This window comes from Macrosteles quadrilineatus, unplaced genomic scaffold, assembly GCF_028750875.1.
Source record: "Macrosteles quadrilineatus isolate MER2022 unplaced genomic scaffold, UCM_ALF_1.0 Scaffold_5__1_contigs__length_97177068, whole genome shotgun sequence".
NCBI classification, from domain to species: Eukaryota; Metazoa; Arthropoda; class Insecta; order Hemiptera; family Cicadellidae; genus Macrosteles; species Macrosteles quadrilineatus.
The window spans coordinates 44898637-44926120 of NW_026542598.1; the positions used below are offsets into that span (position 1 = coordinate 44898637).

At 35.4% G+C, this 27484-nt stretch overlaps 1 protein-coding gene across 1 annotated transcript; it reads left to right on the forward strand.

The window, feature by feature from the left end:
* The first annotated feature begins 8958 nt into the window (after positions 1-8958).
* Positions 8959-26581, forward strand: LOC128994902 (uncharacterized). Its single transcript, XM_054419730.1, has 4 exons — positions 8959-9074; positions 13874-13913; positions 21021-21509; positions 25948-26581. The coding sequence occupies exons 1-4, from the start codon at positions 9024-9026 to the stop codon at positions 26439-26441; spliced, it is 1074 nt and encodes a 357-aa protein (XP_054275705.1). The 5' UTR covers positions 8959-9023; the 3' UTR covers positions 26442-26581.
* The last annotated feature ends 903 nt before the right edge of the window (positions 26582-27484 follow it).

Consider the following 27484-nt stretch of genomic DNA (forward strand, 5'->3'; position numbering starts at 1 on the left):
CTGTCTATTTATCACAAAAATATGTTATTCGATTATTAAATCTATTTCAACCCAACGAAGCAATGATTTAAAAAATCTTCTTTATTTGCAAACCCAAACGTACATTATTGAACTGAGTTTTACATGTCACAGTTAAAACGTGTATACTATTCATTTATAATACTGACAGTGTAATTTTAGTATAGGCCTAACTACATTTTAAAACAGGCTGATCCTGCAGACGAACATTTATTTCAATTTCATTGCAGTTGTCAAGGGGACAAAAACACTCAGTCGAACAAGACTCGCAGACATCAACGATCCATTCCAGGTGTGTGGAGATAGGCTCAAGCCTTTCCAATTAAAAGCCATGCTCGTCACTCATCCTCTTGGGAGTTACAACATGGGGGTGCGTATAGAAATTCATACACAAGGGAACTACTGGCTACACGGCATTGTGAATGAACTCATGTTCCGCGATTTCAACTTCGTAGCAGCCTACGAGGTTCAAAATGTCGTCTTAAGCCGCCGAGAGAAAGATAACGCGCGTGAAACAGTAGAAAAAAAATATATGCGACTATTTCGGATTGGAAGAAAGCAAGTTGTACAATCTACCTTTATTCTACATCAAGTTCCATTATTCAAGGGAATGGTGGTGTGACACGTATTCTGGCTATGATCTGAAATACATGGAATCGGACAAGTGTGATGAGTTGAAAAAGGATTACGACGCGGGAAGAAAATATACAGGTAATGTACAAGGTATTGAATCTTACAGGGCATCCTTTTTGAATGGATTGATAAAAAGACCTCATCTTTTCAGCTTCCGATACCAACTATGAATTTTTTATTCCAGCTTTACGTGGCATATTGGTTGTACAGTAACATGCGACGACACCTTTCATGAATTAATTTTTCCATATTTTCTTGGTTTTCCAACGCGTTGACCGTAATTTGTGTTAAGGGTATATCATTTTTGAATTGACATCACGAGAATTTATTACGATTGCGGAATCGACCAATTTCATTAAACGAGGCTGATAGACATCCCCTATCTAAGCGACCATACTCGCTCTCCTGTCGGAAAAAGTTTTGACACTTGGGGTCTACGCTCTACATGGTAACTTAATTATTTAAAAAATTACGGATAAATAATAAATAATAAATTAAATAATTAGGAGTAAATAATAATTTGCTTTGTGTTAGTCTACGAATTATAATAAAAGTATATTTAGCTTGTTAACACATTTTTTTTTAAGAAAAATGTGTTAAAACATAACAACATAGCAAATGTGTATGAGTTTAAACACATTTGCTTTTAGAGCTTTAATGCAATGGCCTTAATGCTTTGAATAAGGTTAAATTGCAGAAATAGGCTAGAAAGTTTACAAATGGCTGTAAAATGTTAATTTTAAAAGTAATTTTGATTTTTGTGGTTACTTAGGCTTCTCAAAGAAGACCACAAAGTGAAAATGATTTCAATGCCATTTCTACTCTCAATAACCCATTTCAACACTTTACCCTCACTCATTGCATTACGGTCATAGCCATCTGGCGATGGATGTTGGAATCGGATACGTTTCTTGTATTTAAAAACGTATCACTGACCTTATCTCGCACGAGGTGGGAGATTCTATAGTACATTAAAATTAACAACACAATTACGCCTACATCAGCTACAGAGCTGCAAGTTGCGCCGTTTCGATACATCCCAAAAAACAGTTCTTCTTGCACAAAAAGCTCTGTTCAATTAGCCTATATCCCAACAAATGGTTCTTCTTTTTACACAAGAGTACTATGTTATATCACCCTACAACCCACCAAACGGTTATTCTTCTTACATACGAGGATTCTGTTGTACAAGCCTACATCCCAAGACACAGTTCTTCATCACGAGAACTCTGTTGTATTACCCTTTGCATCATCCTATAACTCAATAAACAGATCTTCCTCTTACACAAGATTACTCTGCTCTGTTGTATCACCCTACATCCTAACACACAGTTCTTCTTTTTACACAAGAAAAATCTGTTGTATCACTCTACGACCCAACAAACAGTTCTCCCCCACATATGGGTACTCTGCTGTCTCTAAGTACATCTCACTAAACAGTTCCTCCCTAAACATGAGTTCTCTGCTGTATTTCCCCTCATCCCAACAATTTGGTCTTTCACCTGTACAATAGAACAATGATTCCTTGTCCGCATTCCAAAAAGAAAAATAGTTTTTCATCACTTTGCAATTGATACTTATTTGCTAATTAATGTTTTTATTTTCTAGTCAAAATTTCGTCAGCGCCAAAATGGGAAACAAATAAATGTACAAGAATTTTCACCACGTTGCAATTGATACTTGTTTTTTTTTTTACAGTTACAACTTCGTCAGCGCCCAAACGACCAAATCAACCGAAATACCAAGCCAAATCAAGTGAATGTAATAAAAGAACACTTACGAAAAACAATGATAAATTTCAAATTGATGCTCTATCCTGCCCCAAATATGATACCGATTCAAATAAACTAAGGTTGATTACATATCACAAAAGCATTGAGCTAGGACACTATTACTTGTCTTTCCGCAAAAAAAGGATGATAAATCTTAGTGATTTGAATGGAGAAGGCGACAAAGTTCGCAGGCTCATTAGAATGAGAGGAGAGGAAATACATAAAGGGTCTTACACTAGAATAAGTGCTCAGTACTTAGATAAAGGATATTGGGCATGTCATGCATTCACCAAAGATATCAGAAGTAATTCTTATAGTCCAGACTCATATGAGAAATTAAAATCGCTTTTTACGGGCGGCTGGTGCGGTAAATTCCTCATCTATCCACGCCCACTTGCCAACCCAGAGACTGTCACACCAGGTGATATGGATGATTACTAATCAAAGTGAACTGCGATGGAGATTGGTATCCTGCATGTCTATTGAAGATAATTGTTGATAAATAAAAAAGTCAAATTTTTTTATACATTGTTTTTGTATACAATGAAGGAGATTCGTGTTGTTCATTCTAGCATACTAATAAACAACTAACTAAAGGAATGAGAAAAAACAATTGTGTGTTGTTCCTTACGTTCAGTGAACCCTTTTTGTCAACACAGTTAATGTGGAGTATGATGTATCACACGTATCCTTTCTTTTGCACTCTTATTTCTGATTTGGACCTAAGATTTACTTTCAGCATCCAGTCTAGCAAATGATGAGAGCATTCATTTATTGCCCTGTTTGTTGGAGTGGAATCAATCTAAAAAAATTTGAATTGATTCATTGGCAAACATTCTGGCTTCCAGCAATGTTAAATAGCATTATAAAGTTACAAGATTGACAAACAGGGTGCAGCACTATTAACTTTTTGTTTGGACTTGCTGATAACAGCTAATTTGATCAAAGCAGCAACGAAATGCTGTGATACACAATGATAACTAACTGTCAAATACTACATAAATTGGTGTGAGCTAATATAACCACAGGCTTAATGGAGATAGTCATATTTTATTTTAATACTCTCCTAGGGCTCTGCCCTGACAGCTTACTGTGTCCAATGTTGTTCTTCGGAGTAACCATGAAATGTCACCCAATCTGGTAAGGCGATCGTTAGTTCTGTTAATACTTTACGAAGTCAAACGTAGACCCGGTAAAATGGTCAACTCACAGGGTGTCCAATAAAGAACTGAAACATTTGAAAGGTCAATATCGATGCCAAATAAAAGACAATGTTTAGTGTTTTATATTTATATTTAAAGCTACATTTTTCAAGTTTTATTAGAAACATTGTATAACTCGATATGATATACACTAGGGCATTTACATCCATTGTTTGAGGGTTTTTTACATATTTTTTTTTAATTTTTGATAATATTTTATTTAAAATGAATCTAAACGGTTGACGTCCCTTGTTAATGTTTGCACAGGCTTCATTTTGGTTATGGGTGTTAATTGTTGAACACAAGTCAGCTGTTATTATGAGCTGAATGTTTGGTGTGGCCTCATGCACAATACGGTTCCAGGCCCTTTAATTATTGTTAAAAATTCTATAAACGGGGAAATTAATTTATTGTGATATGTTAGAGGAGTTCGTTTTCCCACAGTTGGATGACATTGAGATGGAGGATGGCCCTGTCTATTTTCAACAGGATCGAGTGCCACCACACTAGAGTTTGCGTTGGCGATAACCGCTTGATCGGTGGATTGGCAGGGAAGGGCCCATCCAATGGCCTCCTAGGAGTCCAGATATGAATTCTCTGGACTTTTCCCTTTGGCAGTAAAGAATGATGTTTACTCGGTGCAGATTCGGTATCTGAATCACCTCCAACAGAGAATATTCGCATGTATCGGTGCAAAATCCCCTGAAGTACTGACCAAAACCTGGGAAGAGGTCAAATTTCGCTTAGATTTATGCCAGGCCACTAATGGTGCTCATATCAAGTCATACTAAGTTTCTAATAAAACTTGAGAATTGATGCTTAAAATACATATACAGGGTGTCCCGCGACTCTCTGGACACAAGTATATAGCGTTATTGCTTAGGTAAAGACAAACACATTCTACCATAGGAACATGTCTGTGGTGCCTAGCTTTCCGTCTGTCTGTAATTATTATGTGTAAAAAAAATTAAAAATAACTCCTAAACTGTTTGAGATACAGCGTTTAGATTTTGCAAAATGTTTATCTTATTATGACCTATTTTCTTTCAAAATTATTCTAAAAAAATCATCAACAGTTTCAAAATGGCAGCTCTTTCAAATATTTGATGCCTAATTTCACGAAAACCGTCAACTTTACAAACAACTTTCAGGAAACAAAAAGGTTTTTCCCTATCATTTTTCGGTTAATTTTATTATATGTGCTTTACTGTTTGGTTTTATAACTAGGGGACGAATTGCTAATGATTAGATAGTTTTATTTGGTTAAACGAGCTTTTAAAAGACTTAAATAACAAGAAACAGATTGTAAACAAAACACAACCCTACAATGCACCGGACGGAACTAGCAATAAAATTGTCTTTAGCTGATCCATAAGGATCTACTAGGGAGTATGTTTTGTCTATGAATTTACTCGGCTTGGGAATCGGATTATCCAGTTCTATCAATAATCAAAGATGTTACTTAATGCACCAATACAAACGCTAGAATTGTTCTTCGTCTCAGTATTTGAACTGTTTCAAGAGCCTCCACTCTTTTCATGGTGACCACTTTTTCGTCTAAAAATGCGTGCGATTTCGTGACTATCGTTCGTTTTTCTATCGAATCACGACACCATATATACTATCGACGCGATTGTAGCTGTCATTTGACACAGATCCTGTCAGAGGCTTATTGTGATACGGACGAAATGATAGCTTTCTATAATAAAATTAAACTGTCATAACCTAACCAAACTTGCCGATAATATAAAAAATATAGAAGATAAAAATCGAATGAAGGTTTACTAATTGAAAATATAGTTCTGTTCATAAAATAAAATATATGCCTCCAATTCTAACAACAGATGTACTACAGTTAAGAAGTAATCGCATTCTAAGGACAATCTTTACCAAAAAAGTTAGTGTCACCGGTGGGATTCAATCTGGTTACCTCTCGGTCATCAGACTAGTACCTTTGACTATCGATACAACAGTATCCAATAGTCAGTCTCCAATAGTCAATGCTAGTACTCTATCCACTACACCACGAACACAGATGGAAACACATCGTATTGTTGCGGTAATGGTGTTCATTACATTCATTCAACCATCAATCGATTGAATCGAACCCATTTGATCCGAAATAATATCGATACTTAGTATTACGATATTGAACCGATAGTACACGGCGTTTTTGTACGAAAATTGATCACCCTCCAAGATCCTTCCCTCATTATGACACTGGACACTGTGTCTGGTTCAAAAGAAGGTATATAAAAATATCTACCAACGCACCATAACATTACGACAATGAGGAAGTACCTACTATAACGTTGTACGACAAACAAAACATCTATACTATTATATAAAAATCTAATGGTGTCTGTCTGTATGTGTATTACTAATAGGTGCAAAAACTACTGAACCAACTGGGCTTAAATTTTACAAAAATATAGTTACCATACCAAGGACCATTATAGGACTATTCACACTTCCATACTGACCATGGGCTTTGCCCCTTTGGCTTTAAAGGTTCTGAGGTGAGGATTTTAAAAGTAAATATTGATTGGTCTCCATGGCTGCAATGAGAATACTTACAATGTTTACATTTGCTTTGACATTTCAATGTAAACAAGAAGAACTGCCAAATTGCATATTTCACATTTTAAGACAGCTGATCCAATGAAATTTAATATAATATTTCATACAATTATGTGGTTGGTTTATTTAATCTAAAAAATTATCAAAGATCATTTATTCAAAAACTATGTCAATGATTATAGAAATAACAAAATGTTCTAAACGCATTGCTGCATCACCTCAGGCTCTACTTTTGATTTTAAGGTGTCTTAAGTGTTATGAAAATAATGTTATTGATATTTTTCATGGAAACAATAAGAAAATAACAATGTATAGATGTTTTATGTGACTTTGGAGTCTACTTTAGGTAAATTCGAACTGCTTAACATGTGTAAGATTAACTTAACATAACTTTCACATCACATTGTTTTTTTATATGTATATTTAGGTAAATTTAGTTATTGTGCTTTGCTACTATACCAATGCTTAAATTAAACTAAAGAATATCATCAATAATTAAATTGTATATCGTTGATTTAAATACTATTATTTTATCTTAACATAGCTTTCAGTTCACATTTACTTTATTTGATAAATTTATTATTTGTGTTTTGTCACATCACTGATTAAATTAAATGAAAGGAAAATATAATAAAACTAAGCAGTACACAGTGTTCTTTTGTTTCTAAAATCAATGAAATATCTGTTACCATGTTTACTTAATGGTAAGTGTGAAAATGTAAAGGCAATAGACGATGGAACTGATTAAAAGAACTGGTATGGTATTAAGTTGTTTGTTGATATTTTTGTAGAGTAGAATCAGAGATGCAATGAAACATATACTGTATTTGCTATTACATTTTTTTGTCCTTGGTCCTTGATGCTTTGATAATCATATTAGTTTTGTCTGCTGTCGTTAATACTAAAATTATTTGTTTAACATTTTTTATAGTACAGATATAGTTTTTTTAATATTTCAAAAGACTATTGATAAGGCTCAATAATATTTCTAAAGATTATAACAGCTGACTTAGTTTTGCTAATGATTTATTGTGAGTGAAGAAACTGAAGATGGAAGAATTTGTGATTTAATATGAAAAAGAGTAAAATTAAAAAAATGTTCATTTAAATAAAAAAATTAGTATTTTTGCAACTTCAAAATAGAAATTTAAAATTTCAAAAATAAAGAAAAAAGGTATGCACAAAGGGAGATGAAGGTAAATCATGTATGTGAAAGTTTTATTCGAAGATATGGTAAGTTTTTCTCATATCAGCCTACACAAGATTTAAAATTAATTAAGATTTAAAAATGATAACTTAAACGTTTCTATTAAGGCCATAAAAGTTGAATTTTGTTTCTAAAAGCATTGGTGGATGTGTAACTTTATTATATGCAACAGATGTAAAGATAAAAATGTTTCTTTTTTGTGTCCTCTTCCCGTTGCAAAGCACGGGTACAACAGCTAGTTTTACGATAACTGCAACACTTGTTATTGTTACAGCTGTTTGAGTGAGCGGCCGACAGAATGCGCTCACAGCACTTTCTGTTTCTAGTTTGTACCAACGATGTAAAGAACTACTGGGTTGTTTATCGTGGGGGAAAATATGGGAAAAACCAATGTTTACCCCATTAAACCCCCCATAAACCCCCGTGACCATAGTTCGATCATGCTGGTTCGTGAACTCGTTCGAATAAACGTAGGTTTACACCAGTTTACACGTTAGTACATCAAAATCGGATCAGTTTTGCTCTAGTTATCGCGCTAACAGATACACACTTATATAAATATAAATGAATTTGAACGGAGGGTGTTTTGGCCTCTGGGGACCTCAAAACGAAAAAGTAGATCGGTCTGAGGTCCAGGCCTTACCAGGAGTACTACGGTAATAGCTTATTCCCGATATATATGAAATTCGCTAAAAACTAAATTTATAATTCCCACGTTATTCTTATGGAGTATAAAAACGGATGTAGTTTGCTTGTATTTATATTTAACACTATATATTTATTTTGTGTATATATTTTAATCAAATTCGGCTATTTCGTTTCTTTAATACTATGCTATCAACATTTCAATAAAAACTTACTGTTGCAGCAAACCTAACTACTCATTAAAATTAATGTTATTTCAATAGAAAACAAATCTGTCAATTTTAAGGGAATATTTTAGTTGAAATTCAGCCAGGAAAATTAAAATTCACTTAGTCTGCAGGTTTGCTGTGGCGGATGTATTTATTGATTAAAGGATTTATAGATAATTATATAAAATTCATAACCCAATTAAGAAAATTGCATATTTCTTTGAAATGAGAATTGCGTCCTTTTTATGATATTTTCAGCATTATTCTATCTTTTTGTTTTGTTAAATAATACTCAACATTTGAAAATATTTTTAATATATTAAATTCGATTTACGTACCGAACAGTAGTTATTGTCTAGCTTTCCATAAGACCAATATTGAAAATATAAATATTTCATTAAGGTTTTTAACGAAAAACTAATTTTGCCAGAACAGTGGCTAGTATGGATATTGTTTTTAGCCCGAAACTAAGATATTCCTAAATATTTAGAGGAAATCATAGGAGCCGTTCAGCCGTTTTTGAAATCATTGTGTGCAAAACGTTACTCGTATTGTAGTATAGATGGATACGTTATCGCATATTGTTGTGTAACTACGGTAGCGAAAGAGAATCGACCGAAATTACACATCTGCTTTATAATGACTAATAATGGGTTTCGTAATGAAGAGAACTAATTTACAGAACAGGCATTTTAACATTTACAATTGGAATAAGGCATAACTGAAAGTCCCACATTGGAGATACAAGTACATAGAAATGGCTCTGGGCAGCCAACTGGTGATTTCGTTTGCGATTATTCTGATTTTGGTAAGTGTGGACAATATTATACCTAGCACAATGTTCGACTATTTTATAAGAACAATTCACCAATTTTAAATATTTTAATCGAATCTCAGCATTTTTATCGTGGTTGTTAACTTACCAGTATAGTTAGTGTAAATATAATACAGATTAGTACGAAATAGAATGTCAGGAACCTCTTTAAATAATAATTTGTATTGAAAATTGAAAATTATGGTTTAACATGTAGAGCCAATGGCGACAAGGAAATATCAGCAATTTCAAGATGTAATTATGTATTTACTACACTGACCACAGGCATGTAAGGGTCCAACGATTTTGAAGTATTCAATTAGTCTTTCGTTATACTCTTGGCAATACCATTACTAATATTACTTTAATTTCATTTGCCCACATAAATGTGAGATCTAAAAGTAAATAAAAAATAATAACAAGAGTAAATACCCCCGCCGCAGCAAACCTGCCGACTAAGCGAATTTCCATTTGTCTGAATTGATTTTCAGTTAAATATATTTTAATAACATTAGGTTTAACGAGTACCTAGGTTTGCTGCTACAAGAAAACTAATAAAGTGTGTGTTTGAGTAAAATATTGATAGCTTAGTACAAAATAAATAAAATTTGCCAAGTTTGATCAAAATATATCCATAAACAAGCAAACTACAACATTTGACAATATTCTCCATAAGAATAACATGGGAATTTTAAATTTACAATTTTTTTAATTTTCTCCGTTACTAATAATCGAACAAAAATACTTTTATATACTAAATTATTTGTTTTTTTAAGCTCTTTAAAAAGGTCTAAAGAGAAATCGGGAAATTTTGTGTTTTGAGGGTCAAAAGTGAGAAAAACCAATTTTTACCCCATAAAACCCCCGTAAAGCCCCGTTCTCATGGTCCGATCGTGCTGGTTCGCGAACTCATTCAAGTTTATCCCGCTTTACACCTTTAAACCAAATTTAATCAAAATCGGACAAAAATTACTCAAGTTATCGCGTTCACGGACGTATATATATATATATATCTATATATATATATATATAAGTCTATATATATATATATAAATTTGAACGAATGGTGTTTTTGGCCTCTGGGGACATCAAAATGAAAAAGTAAATCGGTCCCGGGTCTAGGTCTTACCGTGCCACCTACGGTAATAGCTACTTCCCTATAGGGAAATTCGCTAAAAGTGAGTCGTTAAAATAGTTGAGAAAATATGTATAATGTGCGAAATCTATCAAGCACTTTAAATATGAATGAGAATATAGTGATTACTTAAAAGTTAGGACTTTTGGCAACACTTCAAAGACTAAAATATTTTAAATTAAAAATATACATTGGACAATTTCTCTTGCAGATAGAAACCTTACAATACTTATAGATTTTTTTAGGTTATGCCTTCTATATTTAAGCTCACGATGATGGGACATCTTTCGATGTTACAAAATGCGTGTTAAGTCGAGGAAATCGTAACAAATGTTTATTTGCGTTGGTCAGCAAAATAAAAAAAGATGGTTCTCATTACTTTTGAATAGTAAACAATGTAATGATGAGTTTTTGCAGTTGATAAACGTACAACTAGTACAGTGCAATAAGCCTGAAAAAGACCAAACCAGGACATAAAAAAAGTTTCAAACCAGCGCCAAATTGTTGAATACACTTCCATCAATATGTAAAAAAAAGTTAAACTGATTGGAGTGTCGGGTTTGGGGAGGAGGGTTTAAAGAAGAGGGAGGGGAATAAGAAAATAGGACTATTTTTACTTTTTCGCAAATACCTCAAAAACGGTGCGTTTTCCTCAAAATATAATGAATTACAAAATTAATCTACATTAAATCTCAAACAAAATGATATCATCGAATATCTGTCTACTATGAACGTTTCAGGAGATATTTGGGAGTAAATGTGATTTTTTATTAAAATTCAAAAACAGTAGTTTTTTTAAATGTAGAAAAACCATGTACACCCATAGAAAAAGTTTCTAATGAGTGCCAAACTGTTCAATAGACCTCCCTTAATATGTGTAAAAAAGTTACACTGGTTTCAGTGTCGGATTTGGGAAGGAGGGTTTAAAGAAGAGGGAGGGGAATAAGACTTTTGTACTATTTTACAAATATCTCGAACACGATGCGTTTTTACTGATATATTATGAATTACCAAAACAAAGAACATTACATTTCGAGCAAGATGATACCATACAATACCTATCTACTATGAATGGTTCAGGAGATATTGAGGGGTAAATGTGATTTTATCTGATGATTAAAAAAAGTGGCTTTTTAAATGTAGGAAACCCACGGACACCCATAAAAAAGTTTGTAATGGGTTCTAAATCGTTAGTTAAACCTCTCTTAACATGTTTAAAAACGTTACACTGATTTGCCTTCCGGTTTTAGGTAGAAGGGGGTGAAAACGGGATGGGCAATTTTATTCATGAGTAATTTTGTAAATTTTGTATCATTTTATAAGAGCCAATATAATCAATTAACTTATCTTTTTTTTATTTTTCAATGTATTATCTAAATATGTAAATACTAGCAGAATGCCCGTCCGTCGTACGGGATTGGCATATTAGAATAAAATGCTTATTGCAGTTATGCTCAAGCTTTGCGTTTGCAACGGGGGAGGACACAGTTTGATAAAATTTGATTTTAAAAATTTACGGTATACTATAGTATTACACATCTACCATAGCCATAATGTTACCTATACCACTTCACCTAAACAACAGAGAAAAATTATAAAAAATTAGAAATATCGCAAATTATTCATGAAATTAAAAACATAAACTTAACTGTAAACAATCCTACTTTGATAGTTCTCATTGCGTATTACAGTTTTTTGTTGCTGCTTAGTTCAAATTAGTAAAATGCAAAAAATAATAGTGCTGCACCCTGTTGGTAAGCCTTATAACATTTTAATGCTTTTGCACATTATAGAACCAACTTTTTTAGTTGAAACAACTGACTAAATTCTTTAATTCCCTTTAAATATGAATACTCATAAGGTTAACATGGGGAACTACAGAGCCACTGGGGTGGAGCCCGAAAGGATTTTTGAGATAAGAATATGCCTATATGTTAATCGGCAATGGGATCTATCATCATGCCAAATTTCAGCCCAATCCTTCCAGTAGTTAATGCGTGATTGAACTTCAAACAAACAAACAAACACACAAACTTTCACATTTATAATATTAGTAAGATAAGACAAGATGAGATGATGGATGTTGTGTTTGTATACTACTTAATCGCACGGGAACCACTCAAAAGATCTAAATAAAACTTCACATGGAGGTAGCCAAATCAAATCAAACCAAAATAGAACAAAAATAATGTTTATTTTAGTAAGTAAAATACTATGTTACAATACTTTGTCAGTACAAATTTTCTAGTTATGCCCGTTATGCCATAGTTATGTAATAATATACTGACATAGTCATTAAATATGAAATCCCTCTCATATAGGCTACTGCCCGTGCGAGAGAAATTTCCTCTGTAAATAAATATTATAAATTGAAACAAAAATTAGATATTTATAAAACACCACATCACAGTTAATTGGTAATAATTTGATTGAAAGAAAAAAATAAAGAATAACTAAAATAAAAAAATAAAGGTATACAAAATACCGAGAAGACAGTTTTATTATTTAGATAGTTAGTGCAGCTTGGACTAATAAAATCCAGACAAAACTCAAAAAGCAGAAACCATTCGAATTGTCACACTTTCGATGTTTGCTACTAGCCTGTTTGGAGATAGTAGCTTCTTAAAATTTGATGAAGTAAACGTGTTAACAATTGTTAACATATTATGTTTGGATTAGGATTTGAAATAGATACTTGGACTCGTTCATCAACGTCCTGCCCGTTGCAAAGAATAATTGCAACAGCTTGTTTTCACTTAATTAGTTTTTTTTTTCTTATTTCGTTACGTTTAAAATGGCCTCCTTGAATTAATAGAGACATCTTAGTCATTTTTCGTGATAGCAGGTCAACAACATCAGGGGTTGTAAGCTGCCGTACTATGACTAGAAACCTCAAAATATTCTTTATTTAGTCGTGCTAGAATACTCTTTTCCATATAGGGAATAAGCTATTACCATAGGTCTCATTGAAAGACCTAGACCCTAAACCTTTCCTCGGATTAAATTTGACCACTGCTCGGATTTGGTCTATCCCCACTCAAATCAGTGTAACTTTTTTACATAATGAGGGAAGTGTATTCAAAACAATTTGGCGCTGGTTTGAAACTTTTCTTGATGTCTTGGTTTAGGTCTAATTGCACCGTACTAAACCTAAACAGGTGATTTCACAGTAGTTCAGCAAAAGTGTATTTTTCATATTAATTTAAATTGTTATTCAAATTTTAATTGAGTTAGAGTAGATTCAAATGATAGACGTTCGAAGAGTAGACAAATCAGCCAGTCCCAGTAAGCTGTGTAAGTTAGATTGATACTTTAGAGGTAGATTGAATCTTTTTGGCGCAGTTCTGGGTCCTTTGGTGTAGTCCCGGGAACCCGGTGGCACAGTTCAGGTAGCCTAACTGGGCCCTTTTCTGTAGTCCCGGGAACATGGTGGCGCAGTTTGAGAGCCTAACTGGGTCCTTTGGTGTAGTTCCGGGAACCCGGTGGCACGGTTCAGGTAGCCTACTTGGGCCCTTTAGTGTAGTTCCAGGGACTTGGTTCTGCTCAAGCCATATATGTTAAGATGGTAAATAATAACAACCAAAAATAAAACTAGCTCTATAGCTTACTTCAAAGTTCTTTACGTTAAAAATTAAATTGAAATATTGGAAATTTTCAGATTGTCATACAATGCTCTGGAGAAGAAAAAAAATGGAACAGTAAGTGTGCTTTTGTAAAATCTTAAATTTATTTTTAACTTATAACATACTTGTCCTTAATGTATGTATGTTTAGGTGTGTGTGTATGTGTGCGTGTGTGTATGTGTGTGTGTGTGGAAGTGTACAGAGCTACATAGGAGCTACATCGCAACACTTGTGGTCCGATTGTAATGGAATTTGGCATGTGACTAGTCCACAGTTCCTCCAGACATTTGTTAAAGTTTTTAAAATTTTATTCAAGGGTGGTTTCCCCATAAAACCCCTAAAATAACGGAAAATCAGAACGATCCTTTACAGAAAAAAGACCAAAATTCACAAGCTTGCCTGACACAGAAAAGTGCCCTTGAATCAACATCTCTACTGAAACTCCGTGATAATGTTGCTCATTGGCATTGCTTTGCAAAGGGTGTGGATTCTTCGCACGTCATTAGACAACACTTTCTCTTGTTGAAAAGACAGTTTAGGAATAGCATCAAAGCTGCCAAGTCTTTTAAAGTGCTTGATATTATAAATACGTCTGTTAATAAAACCGAGATTGTCTGAAAGATTGTAAATGAAAATAGAGGCTTGAGGAAACCATCTTCTGATATTATCAACATCAAGGATGAGAGTGGTTCAAGTATTGGTGATTGAAAATTGGTTTCTAATATGTTCAATAGATTTTTTGTGTAAATAGGCAGTGAAAATTGAAATGCTCGCCGAAATTCTTCTTCTAATTTGAAATCTGTTTCTTCTGAAACCTTGTTTTTCTTAACACCTGTAAGCAAGAAAGAGGTAGTAGAAATAATCATCTCCTTGAAAACAAAGCCATCATCAGGCTGTGATAGTGTGTCATCAAATCTTCTGAAGTCCTGTTGTGAATTTTTGGTATATCGTTTGGTTCATATCATCAACCAATCCTTTCAAACGCGAAGTTTATCAGTCGCAATAAAATTATCTATTGTAAAGCCAGTCTACTAGTAAAGCAGTGTTCAAGATCTAATGATTTAGACCTATTTCAATAACTTCCAACATTTTCAAAAACGATTGAAAAGGCAGGTATTTTAAATAGGTTGTTGACTTTCGTGAACCAAAACAATCTTTTGTGCCCCAATCAGTTTGGTTTCGTCAAAGGTAGGTCTACTGTCAATGCAATGTTTTTGAATCATCGATAGGTTGTGAATGCATTAGACAAAAGAGCATCCTGCCTCTGAAGTCTTCTTTGATCTGCGGAAAACTTTTGATATGGTATCTCATGATTTATTGCTAGAAAAGCTTGACAACGTTGGAGTACGAGGAGTGACGAATCCATGGTTGTCTTCTTATCTCAGGGGACGAAGGCAAGTCGTTCAATTACCATACACAGACAATAACACCCTAAAAAGTGCAATCCTGATGTCTTGTTTGTCAAAGCTGGTGTGCCTCAAGGTAATTGACTTCAGCATATCATCAAAGAGTTTATCTCATCCCTGTGTTTGGATCTACGATGTTGCGGTGTCCCCTGTGAACGATTTGAAGTTTTTAGGGCTTAACATTGACAAGAGTCTGAAATTCACATGTCATACTGACATTGGCGCACGAAGGATAAATTCCGGCACTTTTGTTTTACGTCGGCTGGCTCTATTTGCAGGAAAAAAAACTGTTCTTCTCTCAGCATACTATGCAGTGGTGTTCCCCTATCTCTCATATGCAGTCACGGTATAGGGAACTGAAACATCTGCAACAAAACATATTTCTGCACTCCAGAAAAAGGCTGTGCGGGTTATTGCTGGTTGGAGAGAATCATGTAAATCGATTTTCATTAACTTATACTCACTTTCCCTTGCATCTATATTTACGACTAGCTGTGTGCCCGTTCTACGCACGGGGATCTTATCGTAGTCAGTTAAAACCTTCTTATATTAAGCACAGCAGTTGGTTTGCATACTTTCAGATATGCTGACAAAACTATTATACAGGGTGTTGAAAATGTCTGGAACCAACATTATATCTGGTGAGTGGTTAAAGAAAAACAACTGATATTTTGTGTACGAATATACTATGGTTTTACCTATCTTTTGGTGCCTTATGAAAATTTTTACCACTTATAGGGAACGTCCTGTGGAGGATGCAGTAAAAAGTTTTAATGGAAGCCTATGGTAAATGATACATCATTTTAAAGGCCATTTTTTTCTGAGTAAGTAGCCACAAGTTTCATCTCAAAAGGACCACCCTAGCAAAAATGGCGACTGTTTGAAATTTAAAAATTCCGTTCCCTATAAGTGGTTTTTTAAATTTCAAACAGTCGCCATTTTTGCTAGGGTGGTCCTTTTGAGATGAAACTTGTGGCTCCTTACTCAGAAAAAAAATGGCCTTTAAAATGATGTATCATTTACCATAGGCTTCCATTAAAACTTTTTACTGCATCCTCCACAGGACGTTCCCTATAAGTGGTTTTTTAAATTTCGAACAGTTGCCATTTTTGCTAGGGTGGTCCTTTTGAGATGAAACTTGTGGCTCCTTAATCAGAAAAAAATGGCCTTTAAAATGATGTATCATTTATCATAGGCTTCCATTAAAACTTTTTACTGCATCCTGCACAGGACGTTCCCTATAAGTGGTAAAAATTGTCATAAGGCACCAAAAGATAGGTAAAACCATAGTATATCTGTACACAAAATATCAGTTGTTTTTCTTTGACCACTCACCAGATATAATGTTGGTTCCAGACATTTTCAACACCCTGTATAAACCTTCGCAAATACAGTATCTGACAGTTTCAAGCCAAAAATAATGCTTCGCAATTAAATGTCACCCGGATCTTGTTGGTCCATATGTTAAATCCAATGATTAAACTAAAAAATTCTTTAAATATCTATGAGGCATAGCCCTGAGGTAGGCCTATAATTGAAATTTACTTTCCACAATGGTTAAAAGTATTTAAGGTACTACCTCAACCTCACAATTTAACACTTTATTTGTATTGACATTTTCATTATCAAGGTGGTCTTGTCCTTTCCGTGAAACACTGAGAAATTAGATCATTAATGCGTTACCAACAGACATACACAAACAAATACAGAACTTAATTAGGGAATTTGCTATGCTTTAAGCATAACAAAGTACATATACAATTATTATTTGAAATCTTTGTTAATGTTATAAAATTTTTTATATTTGCTTAGACCGAAGATGACCCGAAATGCTGTCGAAATGCTACATGAGTCGGCTTGCTATATGAAATGAAGTACTATAGACGATTTAGATTGGTAATTTATGATAAAAATTACCAAAATAGGCCACGAACTATTGATACATAAACAACGTTTAAAGCGTATTAACATTTCATGATGGTTTGCTGCATAAATGTTTTACTAAAATGCGTTATCGTTTTCTTAGTATAAACTAACATTTTGGAATCCAGACAGAAAAAGCAAAACTTATACAGTTAAGACATCAATTAAATTGAATATGCCTGTAATAAATAAGGTGCAACACAAACGATAACTAATTTGTAAATTACAGTAATGTGTTGGTAGACTACGTAAAAATGATTCTTGCTGCTACTACCGGTTCAAAGGAAAAGAACCAGTACCAAAAACCAACGTTTACGGTTAAGAACTATAGTACATAAGACCAATTATATGCGTTAATAAAGGTTATTGATCACTTGGTTTTGGATTTTCTCGTAAAAAGTTATCGGCAATCAAAGTTATTTCCCATTAATTGCTTTATTTGTAAACAACTTTTAATGTAAACTTATCTGTGTCAGTTTGAAAAAAAAAACAATCTTATACAACAACTTTTTGTTATTTAATAGATTACGTATTCCCTAAACAATGATTAAGGAAATGTGATTAAAATCACACAACGTTGGGGTTTTGGAAGTTTGTAATTTTATTTCTTAAGTAGGTAGGCCGTGTATTCTAGGGAAAAGTACCGGTATCAAAAATCGTCGACGAAAAAGGTTGTTCTAATTGGGTAGGCGTACGTACCCAAGAGATGGGCTACGGGCCTATTGGCTGTATGGTCCAGCGATTGCATCACACGGTGAGTAGGAACTATTGACCATATATGTATATAGTCCATGGTAGGAACAGAAAGGGACACATTGGAAAATCGAGTTTAGCATCATCCGTAAACCTCTGTTTCAATCACCCACTGCAGTTGTAATTTTTACTTTACACTTTACACAACCGCCATTGAAGCACCATCAATGAGTGGAAACATTGTTTCTAAGCTATTGGCGACGATCATTATTAAATTTAAGTCTTCTTTCTGGTTATCAAAACTGAAGAACAATTTTATACACAAAGAATCTCTGGTTCCTGACCTGGATGATGCCTAGTTATTTAATTTACGGTTACACTATATTAGTCCACTTGCGGTTAATTAAATCCTTTATGTAAGAAACACGTTTTTAATCTCACTTGGATGGGACTTGCCTTCAAAACGTGATCGGAAATGGTTGCGGTATTCGTAAACAACATTTGTAAACATATCAGTGACAGTTAGAAGAAATAATCTTGATCCGAACAGCTGTTCGTTATTTTATAGATGACGATGTGATAAATATAGGACGAAAACTTGACAAAAATCGCACAAAACTGCATTTTTGAACGTCCTTAATTTTATTTACAAATTAGTGAGGCCATATTTTTATGGCTAAGGACACTCTCACCAATCTAGTGAATACATTAAAATGGCTTGGATCTAGATAGGTATTCTCGTTTTCCTGGAGAAGATTGCGTAAAATGCCATCATGAGTGTTACAGAAAGACAGACAGACAGAAATTTAGATGAGACTTTTTTCGGCTTCTTTAATGTATAAAACGTAAAAATGACCTAAAAATTTATGATTCTGAGCAATGTACAGACAAAACTCTAATTTTATTTATATAGATTCTTTAATATTTTCAAAGCAAAACCATAGCTTTTTTTACCTTTAATTCCTCACTCCAATTTAAATTACTAGAAAAAGAACCGATTTAAATGTTCCACACCATAAAACTTCCTTCTTTAAACGCCATGTGGTGTGTTTTATAATGCCACAATATTGTTCAACTCCCTGCCCGACAAGCTCAAGTCAATAAATAAGTGACACCAATGTATTCAAACGAAAACTTAAAATATTTAAAATAGAAAACTGTTTTTATTCTGTTATAAATAGGTAGTAGGGGTTTGTTACGAATGTGTAATGTTGTATTTTATTTAGGTATTTGAATAATGTAACTCAAGCCATGCAGTTACTGTGTTTTATACGGCCATAAATAATATTTTATTTGATATAATTTGATTCTCACAAAAACAATTAGTTTAGTCCTTTTAACTCAACAAAAGTTAATTAGCTCATTAATTGCTGTAAAAATTGAAGTTGAAAAGTTATTGTATTTTATTTATCAGACAACTTCCATTTTATTTCTGACATCAGCACCCGTGCCACTCGTAGAGGCTCTCACCTTTTATCTACACCAATTCACCGGTCAACAGTTTTTAACAAATCCTTCTTGGTATCTGCAATTCGAATGTGGAATTCTCTTCCTGGCCATATCAAATCCATAGGAAACCGTGCGAGGTTTGGGGCAAAGATTAAATCTATTATATTGAGCAGTAGGTGTGAGTGAGTCTCTGGCGCTGGCGTGAGGGGTTGTTGGCTTGTGGAATGGGATTTTTGTAGGATTACTAAACTTAATTTCTTCATGTTTACTCATTTTATGTATTACTTTAGATTATTTAAATTTACTTATATAAGTGAATAAGTTTTTATTTATTTATACTTTAGAGGTTAAGTGGTAGAGAGGACTTGCAAGTCCTAACTTCGCCTCTTAAATAAAGACATTTTTCATTTTATTTCATTAATTTGTGTGATTTTCTCATAAACCTTATAAAGTAACGGAAAACAGGTTTTTACATCTCTAGGGCCGCAAAATCAGCTGCCCGCTTACTTTTTCAAAACATGAATGCATATTAAATACACAATAAATATCCATAGCATTGCAATAGAATTGTTTTATTGTCACCACTGCCTAACAAATATTTATTATTATTTTTGCTGATTTCCAAATTATTTCTTCACATAACCTTAAAGTTGTAGTTGTGTTGACTATCAGTGTGCATTATTATTGTGGTGAATAGTGGTAATAAGGTATAGTGTGATGAAAAATAGCGTTCGTACCACGGACCGAAATCCTATTGCAAGCTAGTGGGAGAAAGTAAGTGTCAGATTACTGAAACAGTTTATTTTTATCAGTAACTAGCTGGCCCGACAGACGTCGTCCTGTCCTAATGTGGTTTTATGTCAAATGCTTGTTCATTTTCAAGATCCTAGTTGAAGTTCGTTCGCTACGCTCACTCACCTTTACGTTGGAGCTCGTTCGCTGCGCTCACTTGCCTTCAGGTTAGCTCGTTCGCTACGCTAACTCGCCTCCAGGTTGAAGTTCGTTCGCTACGCTCACTCACATTTTGGTTGCAAATTAGCTGTTGTCATAAATGAAAAAAAATCGTGCTGCATCCTGTTGGTAAACCTATTAACTTTTGAATCCTATTGAACATCACAGAATCAAATTGCTTAGTTGAACCAGCTGTTAAGATTCTTTAATTCCCTTTAAATATAACGTTAACATAACGTTAACATGGGAAACTCAAGAGCCACTGGGGCAGAGCCCTTTTGACGGATCTGCACCAAACTTCACACATAAGGTTGGAAAGCTTATAAAATGGCGCAGTTTTTAACATATTCCGACACTTTCTTGTATACAGGGTGTGGAAAAATGCAATAGACCATTGTTTTTAAAATTTTTATCACACATCTTAATTTCTATCTTTGAATCTATTTACAATGGAGTTTTTACAACTGAACCTCCGTTATTTTGTATTATTCTCGTTCAAAATTTAATGTAGAACACGAAAATGACATTATTTACTCAAATAAATATACAGGTAATTTAGAAATCGCTGTATTAAGTTTAAAAGCATGGTTATTTTTGAAAAACATAAAATAATTTTTTGTGAAGCTAATTTTTAGACTTGGAACATTTGATATGCATCATCACACTCCATTTACTTTGTACTTACACCAAAAAAATTTTGTCACACTGAGTACAAATCACCCTTTATATACACAAGCCATATATTTCATTTTTATTGCAGTTGTCAAGGGGACGAATGAACTTAGTCGAGCAAACCTTGCATACATCGAAGACTCTGTAGAAGTGTGTAAGAACAAGAACACGATTTTCAAATTCATCGCCAAGTTCACAGCTCGTACAATTGGGAGTAACAACTTAGGGGTGCGTATAGAAGTTCATACACAGAAGAACACGAACAACTGGCTAAATCAAATTGGTAATATATTTACCTTTAGAGATCCCAAATTCGTAGGAGTCTACGAGGTTGAAAATGTCATCTTAAGCAACCTAGAGAATAAGGAAAAGTTGCATAAAGACGTCAAAGAAAATGTGTGCGAATATATCAATGTGGACAAGAGAGATTTTTACGGCATGCCATTATACCTTATTAAGTTCCTTAATGCAGGGAAATGGTGGTGTGACACATATTATGGCAATGATCTGAGATACATAGCAATGGACGAATGTAACGAGATTATCAAGGATTACGAGGCGGGAAAGAATTATATAGGTAGGTTATAGTTTTTAATATATTTGAAATATATTTTACAGAGCATTAATTCTTAAATTAAGCTTTTAAATTTTTTTTATAAAGATGACAGTTTTTTCAGTTTCAAATATCAACATATTATTTTTAGTGAACTTCCTTTATAGGGATTAAGCTATTAGCTGAAGGTCTCGTGGTATCACTTAGACCCGGGCCGATTTATTCTTTCGTTTTGACGTCCCTAGAGGCCTAAAACACCATCCGTTCAAATTTATATTATACTAGCTGTAACCCGCGGGCTTTGCCCCGTTTAACTTCTTAATTTTCAAGATTATCTCGTTCGCATGGCTCAATCACGTCCTGGTTGAAGTTTGTTCGCTACGCTCACTCACCTTTAGGTTGGAGCTCGTTCGCTACGCTCACTCACCTTTAGGTTGGAGCTCGTTCGCTGCGCTCACTTGCCTTCAGGTTAGCTCGTTCGCTACGCTAACTCGCCTCCAGGTTGAAGTTCGTTCGCTACGCTCACTCACCTTTTGGTTGCAAATTAGCTGTTGTCATAAATGTAAAAGAAATAATAGTGCTGCACCCTGTTGGTAATCCTTGTAACTTTAATGCTATTGAACATCATAGAACAGAACCAACTTGTTTAATTGAAATAGCTGTTAAGATTCAATAATTCCATTTCTCATAAGGTTAACATGGGAAACTCCAGAGCCACTGGGGCGGAGCCCGAAAGGATTTTTGAAATAAGAATATGCCTATATGTTAATCGGGAATGTGAGCTATCATCATGCCAAATTTCAGCCCAATCCGACCAGTATTTTTCGAGTTTACTTTTCCCATACACACATACACACATACAGCAACCACCTCTTTTTTATAATAGTATAGATAGATAGATAGATAGATAGATATATTATATGTATTTGTGTCCGTTACTCTTTACTCGAATAAAAATATCCGATTTGGATGAAATTTTGTATAACCCTGTAAACCTACAATAATTCAAACAAATTCGTGAACCAGTATAATCTGACAATGCGAATGGGGTGATGGGGGTCTTTATGGTGGTAAGCATTGGGTATTCCCATTTTTAACAACAAATCTTAACATTTTGCAATTTCTTTCAACACCATTTTGTAGAGATTTAAAAAAAATACATTGAAGCGTTGAAGTGTATTGATATGCGCTTATTGGTAAGAGTCATTGGGCTGTTTCAAATGATAAAACAGTCATAAAACTAAAATGCAAATTTCTAATTTCACTCTGCCCTAGATATTTGGTATTTGAAAAATATTTTTAGATGGTAAATAAATCTTCAGTGGCTGTTTGAAATTAAACCAAGATGGCCACCAGCCTCCAAGGACTCTTGAGGAGAAAAAAAAAAACAACTTTAAATATAAAATGTACGTGTGAGACTTATGGAGACAAGGAAAAGTCCATTAGCCCTTCGCTTCGGTTGATTACTGACAGGGTGTGTAGTTTATATGTTAACACTACACTCGAGGTCGGCACATAAACCGCGCAAACGGGGGGAGATTAACCTCAGAGCGCCCTTTACCTTCCACGTATATCTTGGTTGATTAAATAAAAGGTGACGAATAAATAACAGCTTGTCATCCTACAATACCTTTACAGTAGTGGTTTTCTCTACCCTACGAACTTTACATGATTATGTTAACAAATTTATTTGTTAATTTATTTTATGGATCTTTTTCAAAAGGAAGTCCCTCGTCTCGCATGTCCTTCTCGTGTTCTCTGGGCTTTCGTTGTGATTAGCCGCTCAAATATGACAAAAAAAAAACAATAAGGTGCGGTGGAGAATTGTCGTTGACATACCGAGAATTGTGCGAGCAACCCAGAAGGGGAAGTGGAGAGTGTGCTAGATGGTCGTGAGGGTCATACACTGTCAAAAACCCGTCAGGTAGGCACGACTGCCGTTTGACTTCGCAGAGCGTAAGAGTGATTGGGTAGCGAAGAGTGTGCAAGTCGGTCGTGAGGGTCATACACTGTCAAAAACCCGTCAGGTAGGCACGACTGCCGTTTGACTTCGCAGAGCGTAAGAGTGATTGGGTAGCGGAGAGTGTGCAAGTCGGTCGTGAGGGTCATACACTGTCAAAAACCCGTCAGGTAGGCACGACTGCCGTTTGACTTCGCAGAGCGTAAGAGTGATTGGGTAGCGGAGAGTGTGCAAGTCGGTCGTGAGGGTCATACACTGTCAAAAACCCGTCAGGTAGGCACGACTGCCGTTTGACTTCGCAGAGCGTAAGAGTGATTGGGTAGCGGAGAGTGTGCAAGTCGGTCGTGAGGGTCATACACTGTCAAAAACCCGTAAGGTAGGCACGACTGCCGTTTGACTTCGCAGAGCGTAAGAGTGATTGGGTAGCGGAGAGTGTGCAAGTCGGTCGTGAGGGTCATACACTGTCAAAACCCGTCAGGTAGACACGACTGCCGTTTGACTTCGCAGAGCGTAAGAGTAATTGTGGTAGCGGAGCGTGTGCAAGTCGTGAGGGTCATACACTGTCAAAACCCGTCAGGTAGACACGACTGCCGTTTGACTTCGCAGAGCGTAAGAGTAATTGTGGTAGCGGAGCGTGTGCAAGTCGTGAGGGTCATACACTGTCAAAACCCGTCAGGTAGACACGAGTGCCGTTTGACTTCGCAGAGCGTAAGAGTAATTGTGGTAGTGGAGAGTGTGCAAGTCGTGAGGGTCATACACTGTCAAACCCCGTCAGGTAGGCACGAGTGCCGTTTGACTTCGCAGAGCGTAAGAGTGATTGGGTAGCGAAGAGTGTGCAACTCGTGAGGGTCATACACTGTCAAAACCCGTCAGGTAGGCACGAGTGCCGTTTGACTTCGCAGAGCGTAGGAGTAATTGGGGTAGCGGAGCGTGTGCAAGTCGTGAGGGCCATACACTGTCAAAACCCGTCAGGTAGACACGAGTGCCGTTTGACTTCGCAGAGCGTAAGAGTGATTGGTTAGCGGAGAGTGTGCAAGTCGTGAGGGTCATACACTGTCAAAACCCGTCAGGTAGGCACGAGTGCCGTTTGACTTCGCAGAGCGTAAGAGTAATTGGGGTAGCGGAGCGTGTGCAAGTCGTGAGGGTCATACACTGTCAAACCCCGTCAGGTAGGCACGAGTGCCGTTTGATTTCGCAGAGCGTAAGAGTGATTGGGTAGCGGAGAGTGTGCAAGTCGTGAGGGTCATACACTGTCAAACCCCGTCAGGTAGGCACGAGTGCCGTTTGACTTCGCAGAGCGTAAGAGTGATTGGGGTAGCGGAGCGTGTGCAAGTCGTGAGGGTCATACACTGTCAAACCCCGTCAGGTTGGCACGACTGCCGTTTGACTTCGCAGAGCGTAAGAGTGATTGGGGTAGCGGATTTTTATCCCCCTGGAATTTTACCCCTGGGCAAAACTGACGTCACAAACCAGTGGGTAACATTCCGGCCGCGAAAAAACTATAGAGCGCCCAGCATAGTGACGTCAGCTTTGCCCAGGGGGTAAAATTCCAGCGACCCGATTAATTCAGGGGAGGGGTATTAGTGAAAGGGGGTATAGTGGGTAATTATATCTTCATAATTGTTGCTTCATTTGTTGTAAATTCTGTAAATTACTTTTTTTAGTTTAAACTAAAAGTTTTGATAAGTTTGTTTTTAAAGTAGCCTACTTGATTCTGGTGTAGGCACATGGTCCAGGCTGTAATCCTATTAATCACGGTCGGTTGACCTGTCAGTTCTAGGTTGGTGTCGAACGCTTCTGCATCATACCGTGCATAGCTAAACCGTTGGCGGCAAAATGAGTCTCTGTCAAAACGTATCGTTTGTAGGTTAAATTTAAATTTAATTTAACTGTCATAACCTAACCAAACTAACCAAACTTTCAGATAATGAAAATATCGAATGAAGGTTTACCAATCAAAAAAATAGTTTTATGTCGATAAAATAAAATCACAAATGCCTAAAATTCAATTTTATAATTTTTAAATTATAAAATTAAACTGGGTCATAACCTAACCCAAACCAACCAAACTTGCTGATAATGAAACAATCGCATAAAGGTTTACTAATCGAAAAATAGTTCTGATCATAAAATTATAAATGCCTTAAATTCTAACCAAAGATGTACAGTTAAGAAGTAATCGCATTCTAAGAGAAATCGTTAACAAAAAGTTATCGCCTCCGGTGGGATTCAAAATTCTCGATTTCCCACCCCTCCTCCGGTGAACACCCCGGCCCCTCAGGCCATAAATTAGGGGATTAACCCAAACAAAGATCTGGGCCGTTGTCCGTCTCCCACTTGATTCCGTCATTGAAATATTAACAAACAAACGGTTCTTCCAGCTGCACTTGAGAACTCTGATGCACCAGCCGAGATCATGAAAGCTTTAGAATTTGTAATTGTATGAGTCTCAACGTCATTCGATTCTTGTTTGGTACCAAATTTTTGGTTTTTATGTTTCAGTCAAATATTCTTCAGTGCCCGATAAAACTAATTGTGACAAAATGAAATTGACGAAAAATAATGCTATGTTTGAAATCGAAGCTCTATCCTGCCGCCAACATAGCACCGATTCAAACAATCTCTGGTTGGTTGTATATTACAAAGGCCATGCAATAGAATACTTCACCTTGACTCTCCGCGAAAACAAGCCTATAAAGCTTAGTGATGTGGATAGCAACCTAGTGCTCAGGCTCATCAGAATAAGAGGAGAGGAAAAACAAAACATGTCTTACAAGAGAATATCTGTTCAGTACTTAAACGACGGATATTGGAATTGCCGAGTATACACCGATCACGCCTGGACATCAGATAAGGGTTACAGGATCGACTTTGGGGAAGCAATCAAATCGGCTTTTACATTCTCCTGGTACTGGTGTGAAAAATTCTGTACCTATGAACGTCCGTTTGCCGTCAAAGAGGTTATCCCACCTAGCGACATGAATGAAACAAATTAACTAAACTACGTTGGCGATTGGCATGCTTGTTGAAGATTGACATTTTGACTACTCGCTTTTCAACAGTACAATGTTCAATATAATAGTGCAGCAGATTTGTTTTTTCATTCTATAATGTAAATAAACAACTACAAAAAAAGAGAAAACGATTGATTTATTTCTTGTGTTGAGTAAAAACTTATCTTTCAAATAGGTCACTAGTATATTTCTTAACGAATCACTAGGGGCTTGTAGGGACAAAAGTCCCTAAAAAGCTCAAATGTAATACAAATTATTGTAATATTTAAACAAACTCAGAAGGAAATTATTTATCTGTCAGGATAGAAATCGCAGTACAACATATCTTTTGTGTAAAAACAGTTTGTTGTTTGTTTGCTTTTTTTGATATTATTTTCAATAAATAATCTGAATGACTCCTGACGTTTAACTCTGCTAAAGGCAGCAAACATGTTTGTGAATAAATTGATTTACTAAGGTAGCTTTGGTCTTTTGTTTGATGATGATAAAAAGGCTTCCCTGATTGAAATGTTGGAAAATGGCTTCGTCAAATATGAAAAGTCAAATAAAAGTGTTTTGAGATAAGCTTATTTCTTGGACATAACCACAAAATTTGCACCCCACCCCAGTTATTTTTTTAAGTTTATTCTCCTTTTGTACAGGTTTATCAAAGTTATTGTAAAGTAAAGACATCCCATTGACCAAACCTAACCCTAGATTTGTTTCTGATCAACATAAAAAAAAACTGATATTAGCCTAGTGTAAGTTATGAGGTGGTAATCCTCTTGAATATAAAAAAGGGCCTAAGATGCCTAATGACGCCTGATTACTAGTTATTTTGCGACTGGTTAGGGTCCCATTACCCGGTTAGCAAAACCCATCTCGAAATTACTTTTCATCAGCATCTTCGACATGCATATCAGCACACATGGTATTTTAGTTTTACAGTACCACCGTCACTCAGTAGTTCACCACCTCAAACGCCACATATGGTAACAGAGCGTTAATCAGCAATGACGTTGTCTCTTCCTCGAATGTGATAAATT